This window comes from Heliangelus exortis, chromosome 5 (assembly GCF_036169615.1).
Source record: "Heliangelus exortis chromosome 5, bHelExo1.hap1, whole genome shotgun sequence".
Taxonomy (NCBI): domain Eukaryota; kingdom Metazoa; phylum Chordata; class Aves; order Apodiformes; family Trochilidae; genus Heliangelus; species Heliangelus exortis.
In genome coordinates this window covers 6,762,047-6,783,672 of record NC_092426.1, presented here as the reverse complement: position 1 = coordinate 6,783,672, position 21,626 = coordinate 6,762,047, and the positions used below count along the sequence as shown (strand labels likewise).

General features: G+C 41.9%; 1 protein-coding gene across 4 annotated transcripts; it reads left to right on the top strand.

Moving 5' to 3' along the window:
• Window positions 1-1,013: 1,013 nt before the first annotated feature.
• WDR89 (WD repeat domain 89) lies at window positions 1,014-20,891 on the top strand. 4 transcript variants are annotated; one of them, XM_071745332.1, is made up of 4 exons: window positions 1,014-1,180; window positions 1,466-1,564; window positions 3,521-3,605; window positions 17,494-20,891. In XM_071745332.1, the coding sequence occupies exon 4, from the start codon at window positions 17,524-17,526 to the stop codon at window positions 18,691-18,693; it is 1,170 nt and encodes a 389-aa protein (XP_071601433.1). In that variant the 5' UTR covers window positions 1,014-1,180; window positions 1,466-1,564; window positions 3,521-3,605; window positions 17,494-17,523; the 3' UTR covers window positions 18,694-20,891. The 4 variants fall into 4 exon arrangements, 3 of the variants coding, with proteins under 3 accessions (XP_071601433.1, XP_071601432.1, XP_071601431.1); XR_011726178.1 differs by lacking the exon at window positions 17,494-20,891 and adding an exon at window positions 5,783-6,281 and having other exon boundaries at window positions 1,090-1,180; XM_071745331.1 differs by lacking the exon at window positions 3,521-3,605 and having other exon boundaries at window positions 1,090-1,180.
• The last annotated feature ends 735 nt before the right edge of the window (window positions 20,892-21,626 follow it).

Genomic DNA, 21,626 nt, shown 5'->3' with positions numbered 1-21,626 from the left:
TTATCTCACTGAATAACATCTATCTAAAATGATGGACTGATGCAATGCCCTGCAAGTGGGGCCAGATAGATTTCAATGCTGAACAGCTCATTAACAGTGTAAGAAGGAATTCTGAATCATAACACTTTGGGCAATATTAAAAAAATAAGTTTTAAATAGTGAATGTTAAGTGTGCTTCTGCTAATTACACGTGTGCTAGCCCATTAAACTGCAAGTCCAAAAAAAAAAAAAAAAAAAAAAAAAAAGTATTTGGTACTTTAATTGCAACAGCAAGGTGAAGAAAAAGGAAGCCTAATGAACCTTCCTGTCACTCTTCTTGTTCGGATCCCTCCCCGGAAATGATCCTTGTTTTTGTTGCTGGTTTCCAGGAGAAGGGCAGCTCCCTGCGCTCACCACCAGGCTCAGCACCTCCTCCTGCAGCCCCACCAGCCCGGGTGTCCCCGCTTCTCTACAAGCAGCAGTTCTGGATTAAAAAAGAAAATCAGTCCCTCATCCAGTTGACCGAATCTGATCTCGTGTCACGGAGACACCGTTTCCTTGCCAGTCCTTCGGGTGACTCTTGAACTCGGGGCTCCCGGGGAACGGCGCCAGCAACGCAGAACGATGGCTGAGAGCGGGCATTGCGCCTTGTTCGCCGCTGGCAGCCTAAGCTGCATCAGAAACAGGCAGACAGCGGCCCGGCAGCCACCGCACCCCGACGTCTCTCTCACCGCGGTTCAATCACGCAGAAGCCACCGCCCCTTTCCCCTTTCAGGGCCGCTAATGGCGGCGGGTTCCCTCAGCCCCTACCGTCGCTGTTGCCATGGCAACGGGGCGGGGCTTCCTCCAGCCGCCGCCAACAGCCAATAGCGTTCCGGGGATGAAGGAGAGGGGGGGATTTGGCCCGCCCCTCCCGCCGCCTCCACCAATCAGCTTCCTCTGCGCCACCGCCTTTCCAGCGCCGGCAGGGAGGGAAGATGGCTGCCGGCGAGGCGGCGGCCGCAGCCAATGGGAGGGCTGGGCAGGGTGTGGGGGGCGGGGCCTGTGGGGCGCACGCGGCGGCGGCTGCGAGGGGGTCGGGTCCGGAGCCCGGCGGAGGGGCCGAGATGGGGAGGGGGCTCCGTGACGGGGAGGACGCTCCGTGGGATCTCTGGGGCTCCGGGGATCTCTGGTGCCGCTGAGAGGGGTGCCCTCCGTGGAGGTTTGTTGGGGGAGAGGTCCCCTCAGTTGAGTGAGGTTGGGCTGGGGGCTCCTGGCGTGCTTGTCAGGGGCATCCCCTGGGGGGGTGTGCGGTGGGGCTGCGCGGGGGTCGTCCACGGCGCGTGGTGTGGGCTCGGGAGGAGCAACTTGTGCCCCTGTGGTGGTACCGCTGGGTCCAACCCCCTCGGTGTGGGTATGGGTTTTGGGTGCCCTGTGCGGGGGGGAGGAGAACGTGGGGGCTGCGGGAGTTTCGTTCCCTCAGCGCTGCCTCTTCTTTTCCCATCAGGGCTGAACTGAAGCGTCCCTGGGAGTTTATCCCGTGACTCCGGGAAGCCTGGAAGCCGAGAAGTACTGGAGTGGGCTCTCGGAACACACGGAACCGGGGGTGAGAGGCCGGTGGGGCATTCACAGTGTCCTGGTGGCCCTTTCTAGCTTCGATGCTAGGGGAGGTGGGGTAGGGTTGAGGCGGGCATGAGGTCAGTGTGTTGCTAATTTGGACTGGCCCAGCTGGTTATAGAGCTGTGACTGGGCTGTTCAGGCTGTCAGGGTTAAAGGTAAGAGCTGTCTTAGCAAAAGGAATATCTTTATGAGAAGTTACACTAGTAAGCACCACCTGGCCACTCTTAAGTTTGGTGAGGATGGGGACAACTTTTAATAATTCTAGCAGACTCAAACAAACAAAAAAAAAAAGGAAAATGTCAGAAGAAATAAGAGGTTTTATTTAGGGTTTTTTTGTTGTTTGGTTGTTTTATCCCCACAGGAAAAAGTGAAAATAAACTTTTTTTATGGTTTTCAAGGACAAAAAAAAAGACTTAGAGAAACTACTGTCAAAGTTGTGGTGGTTATATCCTTAAATGACATTTTATATAACCAACAAGTATTTTAAAATATGCTTTGTTGGAGAATTAGCTTCTGCTTACAAGACAGGAAGCAGAACTGTGAATGCTGTGTTGTGCTGAGGACTTGTATTGGTTACAATTGTATCATTCCAAACTAATTTTCCTTAGAAACATCCTGTGCACACTGAAGAACAGAGAAACACAAGGGCTTTTCTTAGTATGCTGTTTTCTGGGCCTGTAAAAACTTTGTTCTTAGAACAAGGCTGTGTTAATGCCTTTTATTTCCTAGTATTTTAAGTGTTCTGTTGTACGTAGGATGATCAGTGATGTTCAGGTAGCTTTTTTAATGCCCTAACTATAATATATATATATTTTTTTTTTCTTTCATTATATCAGTCTTGGGGACAGCAGTCTCTTGCTGAGCAGCCCTAGGATCTGGTCTGTACCCTGACTGTGTGGAAGGTCTCATGTAAAACCAGATGCTGTTAAGTGGTGGCAGCACTTCTCTGCAGCTTTGATATGCTTTTACTGTAAATATAAAAATAATGGGATTTCTGAGCTTTTCTGAAAAAAAAAAAAAAAACAAACAACAAAGCAGAAAGAAATGGGCAGTACTGTGCTGATGAGCCATGGTTTTAAAGTCCTCTACATGGACTTCTGGGTTTTAATCAGTGAGGGAAAATCTGTGTGGGTCAGCTTCTTTGTGATGACAAGTCTGTTAGTGGGTTTCACACCAGACAGAAAAAAAAGCGACTTGTGAATGGGAGACTTGGCAAAGCCAACTTTTGGAGATGAGTGGGCATGTGATTTGCAAGCAATTTAGGACAACAGAGGACAGGAAAAAGGCATTGTTGCCTTAGAGCTGTGTGGGGTTAGGAAGTTCAAATTCAAACATGCCTTTGTCCTCTTCAGATTTTATCCTGAGTCATTATCCACTTGTCACTGATCTCTCCCCCTTCTCGTGTTCCTGTACTGTCTCTTTTCCTTTAACAGAAGGCTCACACAAATTCTTGCTCGTGCATTTTCCTCTTGTTTTCCTCCTGCCAGCTCCTTTTCCTTCCCCTTTCTTTCCCTCAAAGCTGCCCTCAGCCTGTTCCCTCCTTCCCTCTTGCAGCTCTTGAAACCCTGAGGAAGTTCATCTCTACTGCAGGGCTTTGCACCTCCAAACCAAGTGGAATTGGTGCTTGTTCAGGTCTGGCAGAAGTGTTTGGTTTATTTGTGGGGCTGGTGCAGTCAGCATGTAGAGGCAGCACATGGTCAGTGCAGTCTGTAAGGAAGCTTAGAGCATTTAATTTAGAGTTAATTAAATAGATGTGGATGATGCTTAGTGCATGGAAGCAAGCAAGCAACCAAATGGGAGTGATTGTGAAATTGTATGTAGAAGGTTGTTGCTTTGGTGGAGGAAGATTTAGACTGGGAGTGAAAGATGTCTGAAGCTGCAGTCTTCAGATTAAATTTCAGAAGTTTGGATTAATTGTTTCTGTGCTGTATTTTTGCTTTAGCTGATACTTGGATGCGAGTTTCAACACAATATTTCATGGAGAACAATGCAGAAGATGGAGGTGTGCAGGTCACTGGAAAAAGAAGGTAAGTCAAGCTATAGCACTGAAAAAAATCATGCTCAAATTTCAGGACAAATACTGGGTAATTTCATTAGGTTGTTATGAAGGCCCCAGCATAGCATGTGTTTTCTGTCTTGTTTCTAGTTTCTGGAGGATATTTGTGTATTTTTAACATTCCAAATATTTTGTAAGTAGTGTCAGGAAGCAAACACTGTGCAGATATTAATTTTAACAATTTCACAACAATGTTTTCTTAAAAACTCTTCAACCTGAGAGGTTTTCACTCTGTTTTGTTATGCCAGGTGTTTTAAGTCCAGAAGGACTCTTGCACTATCTAGTCTAATCTCCTCCACAGGATAAACCATCTGTACTGTTGTTTATATCCCTTTTATACTCTACATAGATTTATCTGCTCTTTTCATATTAATCTAAAGGCACTTCTTGCAGAGTCTTAATGTTCTCAGATTTGTATTATTTTTATTACACTATTTGTATTGTTGAAAATATTTTGAGATAACCTTAATGGTTAGTTTCAGACTAAAAGTTGCAACAGACAGAGGAATTAAAATACTTTCAAACCTTTTGGTCCCTATTGTTTTGCTCTTTGAGCATTGTTGCTTTCTATAAGAATTCACTGTGGCATTATAAGGGCACTGGCTATCTTTATTTTGTTCTCTAGTTTTCCAGCTTATGAAAACTTAATGAAAAATCCAAACTAAAGGGCTCTGGAAAACCTTTGTTTAATATAGCAGCTGAATGTTATTTGTGAAAACACAGATGCATTAAAGCACTCATAGTTCTTATGATGGATTAAACTAAATGATTCAAAAATTAAAGGAAAAATACTTTATTTCTATATTGTGATTGTGTACAGAAGCAACTCCATTTAAAATGTTAAGTATCTTTCTTGCAATTTCACTTTGCTTTTAGGTAGATGAATGAATGTATTGTTAATACCTGTAGCCACCACTGATGCTTGTTTGATTATTTTTTTTTCAGCAGAATTGTCATCTTTTTTTCTTTTTACAAAGTTGATTAGCAACTTTTTACTTGCACCTTAACTACTTAACAGCACCTTAGCAGCCATAACTACTGTGGTCTGTCTTTTTTCCCCGTGCCTGTTATTTCCAGGCAAAACTATGACTCCACTTCCCATTAAAAAGAAGATGTAAAAGTGCTGTGCAATTGGTAAGCAGTTAAATTGGTGAAATGACAAACCAGCATTTAATTAAAATTGGCAAATTGCTCACTAGATGGAGTTATGTCCTGCAAGTACCTGGAACAGGAAACCTCAGACGTTGGTTACTTTTCAGTAATTTGAAGATCTGTTATTAATAAGCATGTGTGTATGTTTGTTGCTCTGGGAATGACTGAGAGAGCTGGAAATAAGTGTTATTCTGTTGTGGAATCAGAAGGGAAGAGCTGGTGGCTGTGAAAGCAGAAATTCTTATTTAGAAACATGCAGCTCTTTCACTGGCAAACCAAATGGACTTGAATTTTGTTTATGCTTTGTGGAGGATTTTTTTGAGGTAAGTGAAGCTGATTTTACTTTACCCAATGTCTGTCAGTGTATCTAAGGAAGTGCATGACTCAGATTTGAAAAGGGGTTTTAAATAGTGTTTTAGTGTTAGTGTTTACCATGGTTGTGTGTTGAATGTTCCTGCTTCAGGACCGTGTATAGGAGCAAGATGTGAGCAATAGATTGAGAGAGGAAGGGGCTTTTGTTGTTGGGTTTGGTCTGTTTTCCTCCCCTGTGAAAATTTAATGATAGATTTTTCTGGACTTGATGCTTGCTGGGCAAATACAAATGTACAAAAGTCACCTGTTCCCTCTGAGCTGCTGTGGAAGTGGAAATACCAGAGCTGCATCTTGCGTTGCCATGAAGTCCAAAAGATCAAAAGCTCTGCACTGAATTCACAAAAATGAGACTTTAAAGAAGAGCATGTAATTTATTTTTAATCTCTTTGGCAGAACAGAAAGCTGCAGTGTAGTTAAATTGGTTGGGTTTTTCCACTTTTGGCGTTAGAAAGTTCTAGGTGCAGGCTGTGATTTTTCATTAATAGCCTTGATTTGAGGATCTGAGGCTTTTAAAAGGCAGAAAAAGCTGCTGATACTTGAATAATTTTCTTCGCAGTCCTTCAGGCTGATTTCTTATTCTTTGCACTCTGTGCCTTTGTTTCCTCGAACCACCCCTCTGTTAAGGGGACAGCTTGTCGGAACCGATTAAAACTGATGTGGGACCGTAGCGATGTCATGAAAGGAGGGAGTGCTCCTCCTGCCTGCCCGGTGAGCGGTGGCCACAGTGACATCAAGCGGGCTGAGTGCGCAATGACAGCTCCTGGCCGGGGCCGCTCTTGACGTCACTTCCATCCCGCTCTCTTGGGGCCGCGGCGCACGTGTCGGCTCTGTGCTGACGTCATAGCGATGTGTCAGGGTGAGTTGCGTCACCGCCGGGCGAAAACTCGGTTCTAGGGGGCGATGATTGATAAACGCTGAAGGTGGAGAGAGAAGCGTTGTGTTTCCCACAGCATCACCTGCAGGGAGATCATAGAGACATCACAGAGAGGTTTGGGTGGGAAGGGACCTTAAAGATCACCCAGTTCTGACCCCCCCTTCGTAGGCAGAGACACCTCCCCCACCGGACCAGGATGCTCCAAGCCCCATCCAACCTTGCTTTCAACACTTCAGGGATGGGGCAGCCAGAACCTCCGTGGGCACTGACAGAGCCAGGGCATCAAGGGCTCCCTGCCCTGCTCTTCCACCAGCTTTCACCTGGGCAGTCCCTCTCCCTTCTCTTGTGCATATTTGTAGCACCCTATAGCAGTGAGCAAGGTGAGATGCTGCACCAAAATCCTATCCTAACTATTCAGCTAAATCCAGCTGTAAGAAAAACAGCTAAGAAAAAGCAGGAACCAGTCACCTTCCTTGGCTGTAAAGAGGCTGTAAAAGTGCCTCGCCATCCTCAGAGGAAATAATTTCTTCCTAGTATCTCACCTCTCAGGTACACTGAAGTTCTTAGACTTTTATCCCAACAACTTAAGGAGCTTGGAAAGAGAAAGCTCCTTTGGCTGCAAGTTGCATTTTCTCTGTGCACATTCATACCCTCTCACTACGCTCTTGATGCTGCTTTTGAAACTCTCAGTAATCAAATGTTGTGTCTTGCTATTGCCTGTCTGGCAGCGTGGTATCTTCCAGAGAGAACTGATGAGCCAGTTTAACTCCTAGCTGATTGTTTTTCAGTCTGCCATCCTATTTGTGTTCTTTGCTGTGCAAGGGCAGTCGTGGTTGCCAGGCTGATAAGGTTATAAAAGTAGATTAAGACAGTCAAAAGTTTTCGTCCCTGCTGTTCTAATTGGAAACTATTTTGAAAGATAAACTTTATCATTTCTGCTCTAAAATTTATTTATGGTCAGTTTATACCCTGAAACTTTTGTGCCAGTATTGTTCTTGAGTAGCTCCCCTCCCTCTTCAGCATTTATTCCTTTGATGTATTTGTAGATAGTAATCGTATCCCTTCTCAGTCTCTCTCTTTGCCAAGCTATACAAGGGAAAGCATCCCAGCTACTTCTTGTAAAATAAACAGTCCATTCCCTGGATCATCAAACCCATCCTCCTCTGCACTTGATTATGGTTTAGTTATCAAGAGGTTGGCTTCAACAAAGAGCTGGCAGCTGCTGTGGCCCTGCCAAATATGATTTAACTAAAGCATTGAGAACAAACATGGCTTGAGAGCAGGGTTATTAACTTGTGTAAAGCTCTTGACTTTTTTTTTTCATCCGTGTCTTGTTTTGTAGTGACACTGCCAAAGATGTTCCACAGTTTTTTTGTGGATCTTATAAAAATAAATACCCTGCCCAGGTCCTGGGGGCTCATGGACTTCCAGTGCAGTATGGAGGAAAATCAGTGTGTACTTGGATATTATAAAAAGGGAAAAAAATATTTTTTTTATCTGCATCTGGTGAAGCTAGTGCTGGAGTGTTGCATGTGGTTCAAGTGTAAATGCTGTCTAAAGGCTCTTGAAAATGAGCTGAGGAGGATGCCTTGCACAAGTACAATGGTGCATGTACTTGATATCTCAGCATCTTTTATGGAGACAAAGGCAAACACTTTTGGACAGGATAAAGTCAGCAGAGCTCTAAAACCCTTTATTTCAGCCTCTTCCATCCTGCTCTTGTCACTTAGCAGACAAAAGGAAAAGATGTCATCTACAAAGCATTGAAAATTGAGCTTGGGGCATGATAAGGATTCAGCAGAGCCTCCAGCTGTCATGCTGTGCACAAAGAACTTGTTTTGGCAACTGATAGTCTGTGAACTGCCATGGGCACACAAGGATCTCCAGTTTCTCCTGTTGCTTTGATACTGGAGAGGGTCTGACAAATTACCTTGATGTGGTGATCTGTATTAGCTAAGTGTCAAAAATGGCTATTGTAGAATGTGGCTGGTGAAAACACCTTAGTGATCTTCATGTTCCTGGGGAAGCAAATGGGGAAAAGGGGTTGTTTTCCCTGCTTAGGCTCGACAGATGCTTGTGCAGTACATCTGGAACTGCAGAGAATTGCTTAGGCAGGGATATTAAAAACTGCCAAGCACACAAGGGTTGTGTTTGGAAAATCCTGGTGCCACATCTGCACCTGCAGGGAAATTCCTTCTTACCAATTCACCAAACACATCCCCAGTGAAGACAAGAACTGTAGCATCTGATCTGAAGCTTGGGCTTTTATAAGAAAAGTTTTGAAAACATAATAGTTTTGTGTTTTGAAGAATGAGCTCTGGTAATGAAGTGTACTTAAGTTAAATTACTGTTGTGAAAGTATGTTCTGGTAAATAAAACATTTCATTTCATTATAGTTATTTTGGCACCAGTGTGTGGTAGTAGGAGCTATTTTTCCTGCTGTAGCTAAGTTTCTTTATATCCTTTTATTCCGGTTGCTGCTAAATTTAGGTTGAAATTTCCCAGGCTTCCTGTGTTGTAGAAACTAATTCTTTGGAAGAATTTCAGCAAAATTTACTAATATTTGGAAAGAATCTTCTTACTTCTCTTTTTAAATATATATATTTATATACCTGAAGCTGTTGGTGCCACGTGGCACTGTCTGAATTGAAGGAAATAAATGGCATTATTTCAGAGTCACTGAATTATTAGTGCAGCTGCATCATTAATTTTTCCTTTCACCTTTCCCAATAGGGTGGATCATCAGGGTTGCCCCATTCATCTGGCTGTTTTGTTCAGCTTCAGATGGCCCTGAAAGTCATTGCTCTTGGAGTCCCTTATTGTAATCCCAAACTTGAAAGGACATGGAAGCCCTTTCTGATTGTGGAATTTGCAGGTGCATTGCAGTCTAACTGTGACTTTTGCATTTCATCTTGTACCAGAGATGTTCAGAACAAGGCTTTTGCTTTTGAAGGGCTGCTGCTGACTGTACTTACTCAAGTTTGTGTACACAAGTATTGTGAGCTGGGCAAATACTGTTTTTATTTTACTGCTTAAGGACATCAAGCATGAATGTCACACCTTGCTGAGAATTTAAGTAAACTGTTCTGGCAGAACCAGGAGTAGGACGTGTTTGTGGGCCAAGATCTTGTTCAAATCCACTCAGATAGATTCATTTCTGTTTTCCTTATCTGTAAGATGACCATCCTGCTGCACAGTGCTAGTGCCAAGTCAAACAGCAAGCCATTTGACCTTTTAACAAAAGAAAATGCTGTTAGTGTGTTTGGCATGTGAGGAATAGGTCAGAGAAAGGTTTGCACCTTCTTTTAGCTGCTCATCGTTATTTTGTGGAAATGTGAATGGAAAAGAACTTAATACTACTCAGGAGAAGGTTGTACCCTACATGTTTGATATCCAGCAGTTGCTGGCTGTATGTAGACCAGGGCCTGATTGGTTCTGTATCTTCTTTCCTATGTTTGTGGTTACAAAAAGTAATGTCAATATGGTGTCTGCAGTGGGAGGTGCTCACAAGAGAAAGGAAATGACTTTTCTGTGGTCAGTGTGGTCTGATGAGATAAGCACAAATGCAGAAGGCTGAGACTTGGATTCTCTTCAAGTTTTGCAGTGGGTTGGCTGAATAGCTGTGGTTACATTACAGACAGACACCAGAACACAGAGGTGCTGTGTTTTGAAGCTGTGAGGGATCAAGCATCTGCTGGGGGTGAGAGCATTAGTGTTTGCATAGCACTTGGAGGGGGAAGTCTTCTGGAGAGGTTGGGTGTGGATATTGTCCACCATCCATCCATCCATCCATCAACCAGTGTCCTGGGTCCCATCACAGGAGGTGTTTGGTAGAGAAAGGGTGAGTGTTGCAGAACTGGCCATGACTTCCCTGCTAGATGCTTACCCTTCTTTTAGAAGGTGATCTGGATCACCCCATAGGTTACCCTGCTGGGCTGGAGTACAGGTTTAGGCACTGTCTATGCCTGGGAGGAAGGAGCATTAGGCACAAACCTTGTATTTGACCCCCAGCTCAGACACTTGCTCCGTCACAAAAGTCAAGGCCCAGTGCTGGGAGAGTTTTTCTGGCAGCTCTGGCCTGTTCTGTAGAATGTACCTGAGAATGTGGTTTGTCTTTTACCTGTTCAGTGGCCACGAGTGTGCAGTTTAAGCATAGATTGGCTTTTGCAGAGGGTTTTCCAATATTGTAGTCTTAGCAAAAAATGAAGGAGAATGTACAGAATTTAGAAGATAAATGTCCCTATTACAGTATCTCTTTCTGTAGTTTAACTTCTGCCTGGGAATCTTTCGGATCTGCCTTAATAAAATAGGATTGCTTAGCTTGATCTGAGAATAGCCATGAGAGTAAAAAAGAGCATCTCTTATCCTCTTACTGCTTTGCAGTCTCCTTTATTGGATGACCACCTCACCAACACCTGGAGGCAGTAACATCCTCTGCCTGCTGAGGTCACTATGAGGAAACCTCCCCTTCCCAAGGCAGTTCTCACTGGGATCCAGTTGCTCATGTCAGAGCATGATTCTGGTGACAGATCCTGCTTTGCTGCTCCTCTGTTAGTAGATCTGTGTCACTAGTATGGAACTGGATGAAAAGAGAAGATGGAAAAAGGAAAATTCTCAAACATGTTGCACACAGCCTCGTAGAGTGTTTAGAAACTTTCACACACTTTGTTAGACTTTTCTAAATTTTTAAGAGAAGGTAGTTTAACTATCTGGGCATCAGATTTTAATAATATTGGTGTAAATTTGAAGCCAAAATTGCTAATTTGATAATTTTTATAGTTTTATGTATTTTTATTTCTGGCTTATTTGAATTCTTCAATTGTACATTGGATTGGTTTGCACTTAAATTTTTCTTACGGTGTTTTGTGCTTTGGTCTTTATCGTCTGCCTGGGTTCATGAATTTGTATCAATAGGCTCTCACTTACTCAGGTGTGAATATTAATTTACTGCAAATTGGACCTAAATTTTCTAAATCTTGGCTGCCTCCACCATGTTTTCCAGTGTTGGATACAAAATCAGAATAGGTCTTTCTAGTTGTAATGCAAAATCTTACACCAAAAAAAAACTAATGTAAGAAGTTTTCTTTTGATGAAAATATTCCATATATGGTTTTTATTGTTTATGCATTTTAAACTCCCTATGCAAATGCAAAGTTGTTTTTGTGCTTTCTTTCTAAGGACATCTGATAAAATATTAAAAAAGAGGTTTGGTTTTGCATTGCTATGAATACCTGCCTGTGCCCCCAGAAGATGAGTACACAAAGGTTAGTTTCCCTTTTTCTTTAAATTAATGAACCCCAAAGTACTAATCACCTGTGGTTTTTCCCCTATGTTTTCTCATAGTAATGACTTCTGTTTCTTTCTGACTCTTTTTTTCCCTCAGTGCTGTTGTTTAAGGCCATTCCCTTGGTTCTCTGTCCCAGTTACAGCTCTTCTCTCCATTACAGAATGGGATCATACCCCCAAGGTCTGTACTGGTGGGAGGATAGGGTAGAACCAACTTAATGGAAGGCAGATAGTTTGGTAGACCTAATTTTTTTTGCTCTTTCCATAGACTTTGTTGTAGCAATGTTTTATCTTTTTCCTCCTTTCTGCTCTCTGGATGTAATAGTTTTCTCTGTACTGCAAATCCAAAATTACCTGGAGTTTTTTCTTGCCATGCTTTACATTTAGAAACTAGATGTAGCTGATTTGGAAGGATGAGCTAATTCTTTTGGCAGTTTACATCTTGTTTCTGCACTTTAGCATAGCCTCCCATGCATCTTACTCCCTTCCTGCCCAACAGACCAAGTGCTGTTTGTTCTCTTTGCCTTAAAATGGCTTTGTGAGAATGCTGTAAAAACGCCTTATCTCCCTGCTTTGGGAAAATAGCAAAATCAGCTATAGGAGTTTGTATCCTGCAGAAATTGTGCATGCCTGATGGGTGTTTTGTGCTTCCCCTCAGCACTTAGATCACTTGGCTGATCTGTCTTCTGATGTGAAGTGGTGCCAGTGAGGAGAGGTCTCTAAAGGCATTTTGCATTAGTGAAGCACAGCATGCTAATGCCTTCTCCTCAGCCAACCTTGTGCTTTGCCTTTTGCTTTTAAAATGCAAACCACATGTAATGCTGCATGCATGAGCTGCTTCCCACTGCCCAGAGCTCCAGGTTTGTTCTTAGTTTGTTCTTGAACTTTTAATAATGGTGAAAGTGAAGGGAGGGTCTGTTTGCATTGTTTATAGTAGGAAAGAACAGTGCAAGATTTCATGTGCTGCTGTTCAGATCCCTTGCTATTTTTGGTATTTGACCTCTGCAGAGAAGATTGCCAAAACTACAGGTTGTTTTCATTTTTATTATGCATTTCTACCCATCTACTCAGATGTTACTCTTACATTGCTGAGTAAATCTTTGAGGCGAAGTTCCATTTCTCTGACATTTTCCAGAGAGGAAATTTTATGTTTCTATATATTATTGTGTTAACATTCCCTTTTGGAAATGAGAACTGGGCAACTTGTTAGCATCTTCTATGTGCCACTAGAAGGAGAAGGAAAATAACTTATAAATTACTGGGGCTTTTTTTGAAAAACTTTCTGGATTAAAGAGGACTCAGGAGCCTGTTGGCCACAGTTGAGACTGTGGTGTTCTGAACAGTGCAAAAAGAGCACAGCAGTATATGCTGAGACAATAGGAAATGTTTAGTTTGTGCAGATAAATGTGTACTTTTCATTTCTCTGTCACTGGAAGGCCTGCTTTGGGCACCTGACACTGTTTGCTTCTACTCTTGCTTTATGTTCCACACTCCACTCGGGAGAAATACATACCAAAGGCCTCTGAAATGCCTCCTTGGCACCCCTTTCACTTCATGCCTTCTAGTCTAAAAATTAAGCTTATTTCTCTTTTAAAGGAGCCTTGTAGGATGCCCTGGAGGCCAAAATATTTTAGTTAATTTCAGAGTACTGTATTTATTCTGAATTTTGAGTGTCCTTCAAGAACCTCATTGTTTCTAGTAGGTGTGCTGTCAAGGAGATATGCAGGGGTTGCATATAACTATGAAGTTAATTCATAGAAAATGTCACCTGGATGTCATTGGAGAGGACTGGATGCAGCAACAGAAGTTTCAGGGTGACTTTGTATGAGGTGGCTTTACCTTGTTCCAAGGCTGCAGATGAGAGATGCAGCTGTTACATTCAAGGAATGGTGATCACTGAGGATGGGATTGGACTTCTGTTTCACACACAGGTGCCTTGTCATAACCAGACACCTTCAGTCAGATACTCATCTGTCATCTTAGTGGTGGTGTTTTCCTAGCACCTTAACCTGCATTTTGCCTGTGTTGAGACTGTAGATTCAGACTGTGGCCACTGCGAGTTGGGAGTAAGTGGAGAATCTGCAGAGCTGCCTCATGTTCTGAGCAAAGGAGGCACCTTGGGGAAAGGAGAGGTTTTGGCCAGTTCTGTCACTGCCATTTCTTCAGAGACTGGAACAGATAAAGGGCAAGCTTTGTGTTAAGAAGTTTGTCCCATTAGCATGAGCAGTTTTCCCCACTGCTCATCACAAGTGGGTCTTGTTCTGTATCCAAGTCCTGTTGGGTTTCAAAGATACTGACTTGGCCAAAGGATTCTTGGTGACAGATACCCATGTTGTCAAAGTTAAGGAATGCTAAACTAGGAGTACTTCACTTTTCTGGTGCAGAGCACCATGTGCTTTGTGGGTGGCTGCAGTCCAGTGCTTAGTTAGTTATCTCCTATTGTGTTTGGAAGACCATTGTTTCCTATTTGTCTCATAAATTTAACACAGGGCCTATTCCTGCCATTTAAACTTTCCCATCAAAATACAACAGTGACTTCCCCTTCTGCAAAGGAAGGACTGGCAGCTACACCCTGAAGTTTGAGCATGAATTGTTTATATAACCTTCAATCACAATTTCATAATAGTCTGAAGATTTTCTTACTGGGGCAGACGTTTTACTGAGTATTTAGCAAAAGCCTGGCTGCCATCAAATGCAGTATTTAGGCTTCTTAGTTGTTGCAGTGGAAATAGAATTGAAAACTTTACCCTTCAGCTTCCTGATGATATAAATTTCACATCAGTCTGGTAATATGAACAACATTTGCTGCTATTTCAGAAGAGCTGTACCTGTGGCATTCAGGGGTAAAACCTTAAGAGCTGTCTTGGGCTAAATTTGTTTCACAGAAAATACTATTAAATCTGAATGAACATGCTTTTGCAGATTCTGGCTTTTTCCATCTTCTAGGTACTTGTAGAGTTCCATCTCCAGCAGTAAGAGCTCTGACATGAGTGCTGTAGAAACTGCTCATCAAATAATATTCTCTATCAACGTCAGTAATATTTAAACAACTGCAGCTTGGTTTCCAAATGGATATTTGTCAGGAACATGTCTGTTTGAGTTTACTTGGCCTTTGCAGTATAAAAAGCCTGAATATTTAGAGTTTGAAATTCAGGTCAGTCTGGAAAACTACATTTCTCTTACAGAAAGTTTACAGAGAGAACTCAGGGGTTTTTTTAGTAACCATAGCACTACAGGAGGGCTGATTTATGAAAACTCCATTCTCCACCTGCAAGCATGTGTTTCTGAAATGGCATTTAAATAGAAGCTTCTATTGTAATTCCTCAGCAAATCAGTTTAAGTAAATGTGTCTTTAATAATAATATTGAAATAATTTATTTTTTAATTTAAATTATTAATTTGCATGGAAATTTAGTAGTTTTGAAAATTTACTTTAGATTTTTCTGCCTTTACTTTGTGGTATAATATCTGAGGTACTTTATTTAGCATGGCAAAAATACTGTGTTACAGTACTTATGTGCATTTTTCAAAACCAAAGTTCAATAAATCCAGATAGAACTGGGCCTTAGTCTTGCATGCAGCCAAATAAGCAAAGTTTGAGAACAATCTGTTTTATGTAACAGTTCCAGTAAAAGGTTGTTCCACTTGAGTACATACTCAGAAGAGTAAGGAGCAATCTCTGTGGGTAGGGTTGTATTCAGGTTAATGCCAGAAAATATGTTGTACTTCTTCTCTTCAGAGGGGAAAGGAGTTTCCACAGGATGTCTGCATTTTATGGCAAAAAATGACTTGTAGACATGCTCTGGAAGGTTACTTTGATGTAGAAGATTAACCCGAGGACTTCACTGTCAGGATATTACCCAGGCAAATAGCTTAGTGAGATTATTTGTCACTTGGGAATTAAGCTTTTTGAGTGTGCCTACTTAAGCTGTTTTTTAAGAGTTTGCTTATTTGTTACATGGTGTCATGAATATTTGTGTGTACCAAATGAGAGGAGGGAAAGCACAACCCTAAAACTACAAGCAACACCGAGAAGAAAAAAGGCAGAATGCAGTTTTGCCATAAAAACTTTTCCTTTAATGCTGGGTTCTCACGGGCCTTTAAAGATACTTACCCTAAAACAAGTAATCCATGTAAACTTGCTCATTCCATCCCTAAGAATCCAGACTGTAGAATTTGTAGAAAAATTTATGATGGGACAGCTGAGAAGGCCTGAGACTATTTTCCTGTGTTCTTGGTCTGCCTTATTTTTTTTATTCCATTTCTGTTTGGATTTTTTTCAAAAAGAGTCTTTTCATGAATGTAGTAACAAGGACTGGGTGCTGGCTTAGTTCTTAAGGGAAATAAGGAGATTTTTGAGTACTACTTTACTCTTATTTGCCTTAACCTGAAATATCTGTACCAAGGAGAAGTCACTGGAGTCTTGACTCCCTTAGAACCTCCTGTGGTACCCTCAGTGTTTTGGTATAGTCAAGCAGAACCTGTAATTTTAACAGAAGTCATTCATGTGGATAGTTTTGCTTATTTAACATACTCTGTCTATTTTTTCCTTTTAAAAAAGGTTGCAGCTTGTGAACTCACTAAAACAATGTATTGTTTATGATGGCAGATATCTCTCTTACATTTAAATGCTTCATTACTTTTCCTGACTCTAAATTGCTAAGTCTTTACTGCAGTTACAGAATTGAATTTTTCATTGTGTCACAGAAACTGTGGATGAGAGCATTGAGAGAATATTATTTGATACTGGTTTTGCATGGTAAAATTTGAATTTGTGTACATCTCTCACACAGTGTGGGTTTCTAGGAGGGTTCAGTAGTGTCAGAGAAGAATGCCACTGGAGGGAAGATTTTTATCAGTTGGACTAAGAGCCAACGTTATGTGATTTTATGGGAGTCTCAAAAAACAGGTTCTTGGGAGAATTGATAAAAAAAGCAAAGGTGCTGAATTCCAAGGAATTCCACTCATGTCATGTAGCCTGTTTGGGTGGTCTGTGGTATGCTGACAGATGTTTGTGTGCATCATTGGGCACCTAAATACTTGTAAAAATTGTCTGAGCTGGCCACCTCAGGCTGCAGTTCTGCATAATTTTCGTCATGCTCTCTGCCTACCATTTGTGAGTCCCCCAGGAGAAAAATTCATAGAATCATTGAATATTTTGGGTTGGAAGGGACCCTGAAGATCATCGAGTTCCAACCCTTCTGCTGTGAGCAGGGACACCTCCCACCAGACCAAGTTGCTTAAAGCTCCATCTGACCTGGCCTTCAACACTTCAGGGATGGGGCATCCACAGCCACAGCTTCCCTGGGCAATCTGTGCCAGAGTCTCACCACCCTTACATGGAAGATTTTCTTCCTAATGTCTGTCTAACCTAAATCTACCTTCTTTCAGCCTGTAACCCTTACTACTTGTCCTATGACTCCTTGCCCTTGAAATAAATCCCTTTCCAGTTTCTTGCCACCCCTTCAGGTACTGGAAGGCCTGGTTTTCTGGAAGGCTGAACAACCCCAAGTCTCTCAGCCTGTCTTTGTTGGAGAGGTGCTCCAGCTCTCTTATCATATCCCTTCTCTGGACTCAGTCCAGCAGCTTCATGTCCTTTTTATGTTGGGGACCCCAGAACTGGACACAGTACTCCAGGTGGGGTCTCACACGATCACAGAAGAGAAGGAGAATTGTGTCCCTTGACCTTCTGGTCATGCTTCTCTTGAAGCACTTAAGAAGTCTCCTGCAGTTGTACTGACAACTGTTTGTGGGCTGTGCCTGCTAGCAACTTGTTAGAGCAACAATTATTCCTTCTCAGGTAGTGGTGATGGCTTCATTCTCTTTCCACTTGTGGAGAACATCCATTTACTATTATATAAAAGGTGATTATATATTATATATAAAGTGATTTTCAGCGTGACTTTCACAGGATTCAGAGACAGACTATTTAATCTTTTAAGGGGATTATATGATGTAGTGCTTACAGTGACAAAAGGCTGAACTCCTTAACTCAGGGAGCCCTTTCCTGTTCTCTGTTTCTGTAAATGAAATTGTAGGGTTAGGACATCAGGATGATTGCAGGTTGACTTCACATATCATCTCAACACAAGATGTTTTTTCGTACATATTGTTAAAAGTAGCATTATTTAAGAATGTTATAAATAAAACTCACCTTGGATTTCATTTATTACAGGTTTCTGACAACTTTGGAGCAGCATTTGAGATGAGTGCAGTAGAGAAGATGGAGGAGCAGCTTGCTAGTTTGAGCATAGCAAAGCGTTCCATGCTGCGTGAGGAACCTGCTTACTTACTGGATGTGGATGTTTCCAAACCTTCTACAGCTGAAAGCAGTGGCTTTGTGGCAGTCTCCTGTTCCAATAAGTCAATTAGGATTTATAACAGGGAAACCTTAAACTTCCTGCGGGAGTACAAGAGTTGTCCTGGGGTACTTCACGGAGTCAGATTTGCCCATGCATGTGACAGTGTAGTGTTCTCAGCATGCAGTGATGGCACAGTGAAATGCTGGGATATTCGTTTAGCATCTCAGGAAGCTGTGCAGATATTTAGTGGCTATCCTGCCAATGTTTTCATCAGTTTTGATATCAACTGCAGTGATCTCATCGTTTGTGCTGGAACAGAAAAAGTTGAACAGGACACATTTCTGGTGTTTTGGGATGCAAGAGGCATTACAAACTGTGCTGGCACAACTAAGGAGCCCTTGGGAGTCTATTCTGAAAGTCACAACGATGATATCACAAAAATTTGTTTTCATCCTATCGAACCCAATTTGGTGGTTTCTGGGTCAACTGATGGGTTGGTTAATGTGTTTGACATTAACAAGGATAACGAAGATGATGCTTTGATATCAACTTGCAATTCAGATTCATCAGTAAGTTTTATTGGCTGGTCTGGGAAAGATTACAAGCAGGTTTACTGCACAACACACGACGAGGGGTTTTGTTGGTGGGACATGGCTCAGTTAGATACTGAGGAACCAATAACACGACTGCACGTGCTGGATGTCAGAGATGCAGTCTGCGTTGAAAACAACAGCTTGCAGTACCTGGTAGGTGGCTTGTACCACGAAAAGGCAGACAAACTCTTTCTTCTTGGGGGAACATCCACAGGAGACATTCATCTCATCAGCTGTGGCACCGAGGGACTGAGCCTGGTGGGTACCCTCTGTGGAGGACACTCTGCCACAGTTCGCTCCTTCTGCTGGAACCAGGAAGATGAGTCCCTGTTGACAGGTGGAGAGGATGCTCAGCTGTTGCTATGGAAACCCGGAGCTGTGGAGAGGTCCTTTGCAAAGAAAGCATCTATGAAGATTGCTTCTTCTGTGCAGAAGAGAGTGAGAGTTCACAACAGCTCCCTCCAAAGCAGAAAAAAGTAAAATCATGAAAGTGGAAATCTCTGCTGTGTAGAGGTTTCCTGGTGATTAATCCCTCAGGCAGTGCTTGGCTCTGCTGTGTCTGGAGGTATTCTGTGGACAGAACTAGGATGCTTGAATTTTACCTGGGAATATATTTCAGTCATCAGATTAATGTCTTTTTGTTTTGTTCTATTTTTTTTAAGTTTCACATATTAATCAGAAAAGAGTAAACGTTTGTTCTGAAATTCTTGAACAACAGATCTAAATCATATTATATAAAAATGTTTCTGTAGTTGTTTAATGTCTCAGCCAACATTTTAAATGTGAAATATAGACTTGTGGCTTGCAAAATTTTTTACTTTCCCACTGAAATTCCCTGGCATGTTTTAAAAGCTTTTAGCATTTCATGCTGTATTCTTCCTTCTTTATAGAGAACTTAATGAAAATGCTCAATATATTAAAAGATTTTGTGTCACATTGTAATGCCTGGGGGAACTACTTTTTGATGAAACAGAAAGTTATCCTATTTTGCAGTCATATCACTGTTTTCTAACAAGCTCATGAAGAAGCAGTTAATAGAGCTGTATTTTTCATAGCAAAGGTTTGAATGTATTTAACCAAACAGGAACACGTGATTCCAAACAGCTAATGTATGAAACTGGCATTATTTAAGGCATGGTTCCTGCATGAAAATACCCAAGAATCTTTCAAGCAGCTTTATTCTGTCCTGGTAAGTACATCTCAGCTGGGTGCACCTGGAAGGCTGGGGAGATCTTCAGCGGGTTAAAGTAATTGATAATCACACCAGTTGTGCTTAAAATCCCAAATCCTGTATTTGAAATAAGCTACAATCTCATGCTGAGTGGGAGTGTTAAAAACCAAAAATGAGCCCTTTGAGACTGCAGTCACACAGGGACAGACCAATACAAGGAGTCTTTAACAAAACCTTCTAGAGGTTGCTGTATGTCCTGTAAGAAATGTTTCACTGCAGAGATTTTATGCTGGTGCCTCTCCCTAGGACAACTTTAGTATTCTGCCAAATACCATTAAACGGTGCAAAAATTTTCCTTCTCTTCAGAAACAGTTGAGTTTTTATGCTCATTCTGCTCCACTGGCAGACTGCAACCTGTGTGCCTGGCTCTGCACACACAGTGACCTTCAGCCTTCCAAGGGCCATTGCTGTCACATGGTGGTTGGTAATTATGCCATAGTTAACATGCCTGGACTACAACTGAAAACATCACAAGAATATTTAAGAATTGCTACAGTACAGAATAGGTGGCAAAGAAATTAAGAGGGGTTGGTTATGTCTGGGGTTTTTTGTTTTGTTTTGTTTTTCTGAGAATGGATAGGTAATTCTTTGGAAATAGAATTTTAAATGTCAAGTTTAGAGGATTAACCTGGAGTTCAGAAACTGTTTCCAAGGTACAGGAAATGCCTCTTGCTGAAGATGTCTTAATCATTTCTGGAAACAAATCCTATTCAACCAGAGTACGAAGTTTCCACATAATATGTTTTACAGACTGTTGATGTCCTTCAGACACAACTATGCATCCAAAGTTGTTCTGGGTCTACCTGTTAGTGACAATTTAAGATGATTCACTTGCTTTTGCTACTGCTGGTTATTCAAAACTGCATCTTCAATTTAAAAATCACATTTCTTTAAACTTTTGTTATCAGTTGTATTAAATTCAAGTTACACCCAACTTCCTTACCTGTTGCTTTTCCGATTACTTTGTGCTATTTTGCCACAAGGACTCAGAACTGGCAATGGGAAATGATGGGAGGAGTTCAAGGGAGTTCTCAGTGCTAATTTAAAATGATCATTTGAGGAAGACTAATAATAAAGTGAGGGGAAAAAAAGGCCCAAGGAACTCAAAATACCCAGTAGATCTCCAAAGGACACTTTTAATACAGGAATTCTTAACTACTAACAGAGCTGAATACCTGTGAGTACAATGGTTGCCAGCATGCACCACTGCAGATCCAGATTAAGAAATATTGAACACGCACATAGCAGGTGAAACAGCTGGAAGTGACTGGCTTAACTCTTACTGGGACTTCTGGAGGGTGCTGGAGAGCAATGCCTATAAATCAAGTACAGTGGTTCTGATTTTTTTTTCTTTGATTTGAGTACTGCAGATACATGAAGAATGAAAGGAGAAAGGTAAAGCAATGAAGTGTTTGGAAAGCTACCTGAAGCTGTAATTATTCCTCACCGAGATTACCCTGTGCTGGTGGATGTAAAATTTGCATTCAGAGCTTTGTGCCTCTTGCCTTTCTTTACGTGGTTCTGTTTCTGCTCAGTGTATCAGAAGTGAGGGAGGAAGAAGTATGGACCCTGATCTGGAAATTCTGGTTCTGCTGATGCTCTGCCAGAGCTGCACGAGCCTCTGAAATATGTTCCTGTGTTTGCATCTGGTAACAGAGGTGTTTCTTGGGCGTCTCTGAGCACTGCAAAGCCTGCAATAGTCTGAGTGCTGCAGAGGAGAGGCATTAATATGTGAGCAGCAATTTCTTTCTTCAAAGAAATTGAGGCTGACACTCTTTGATGACAAGAACTCTTACTTATATGTGGAGATCTCAAGTATTGCTTTTAAGTTCTTCTATTTGGGCAGCTAGAGGATGTGTAGTGCAACATTTTCTAACAGGAATTTGAGGATCATTTGGAGAAGGAATCCTCAAGACTTCGTGATGTCGATGAGCTCAGTCAGCTGCCTCAGTTGAGCACTGATAGATGAGGGATCAGGAGGAACAGGGGGATGATCCTTGCTGAGGTACAGAATTTTTTCAAAAGTTTGTGTAGCTGTAGAGTTGCAGTAGGAAAATGTAGAGTCAGACTTGCATTTGCTATGCCACACCTTAAAAAAGGTATACTTGGTATACTTGAAGATGTAAATTGGAAAATTAATGCTACCAAATGAGCACTTTTATGCCCAGCAGCTGTATGCCTC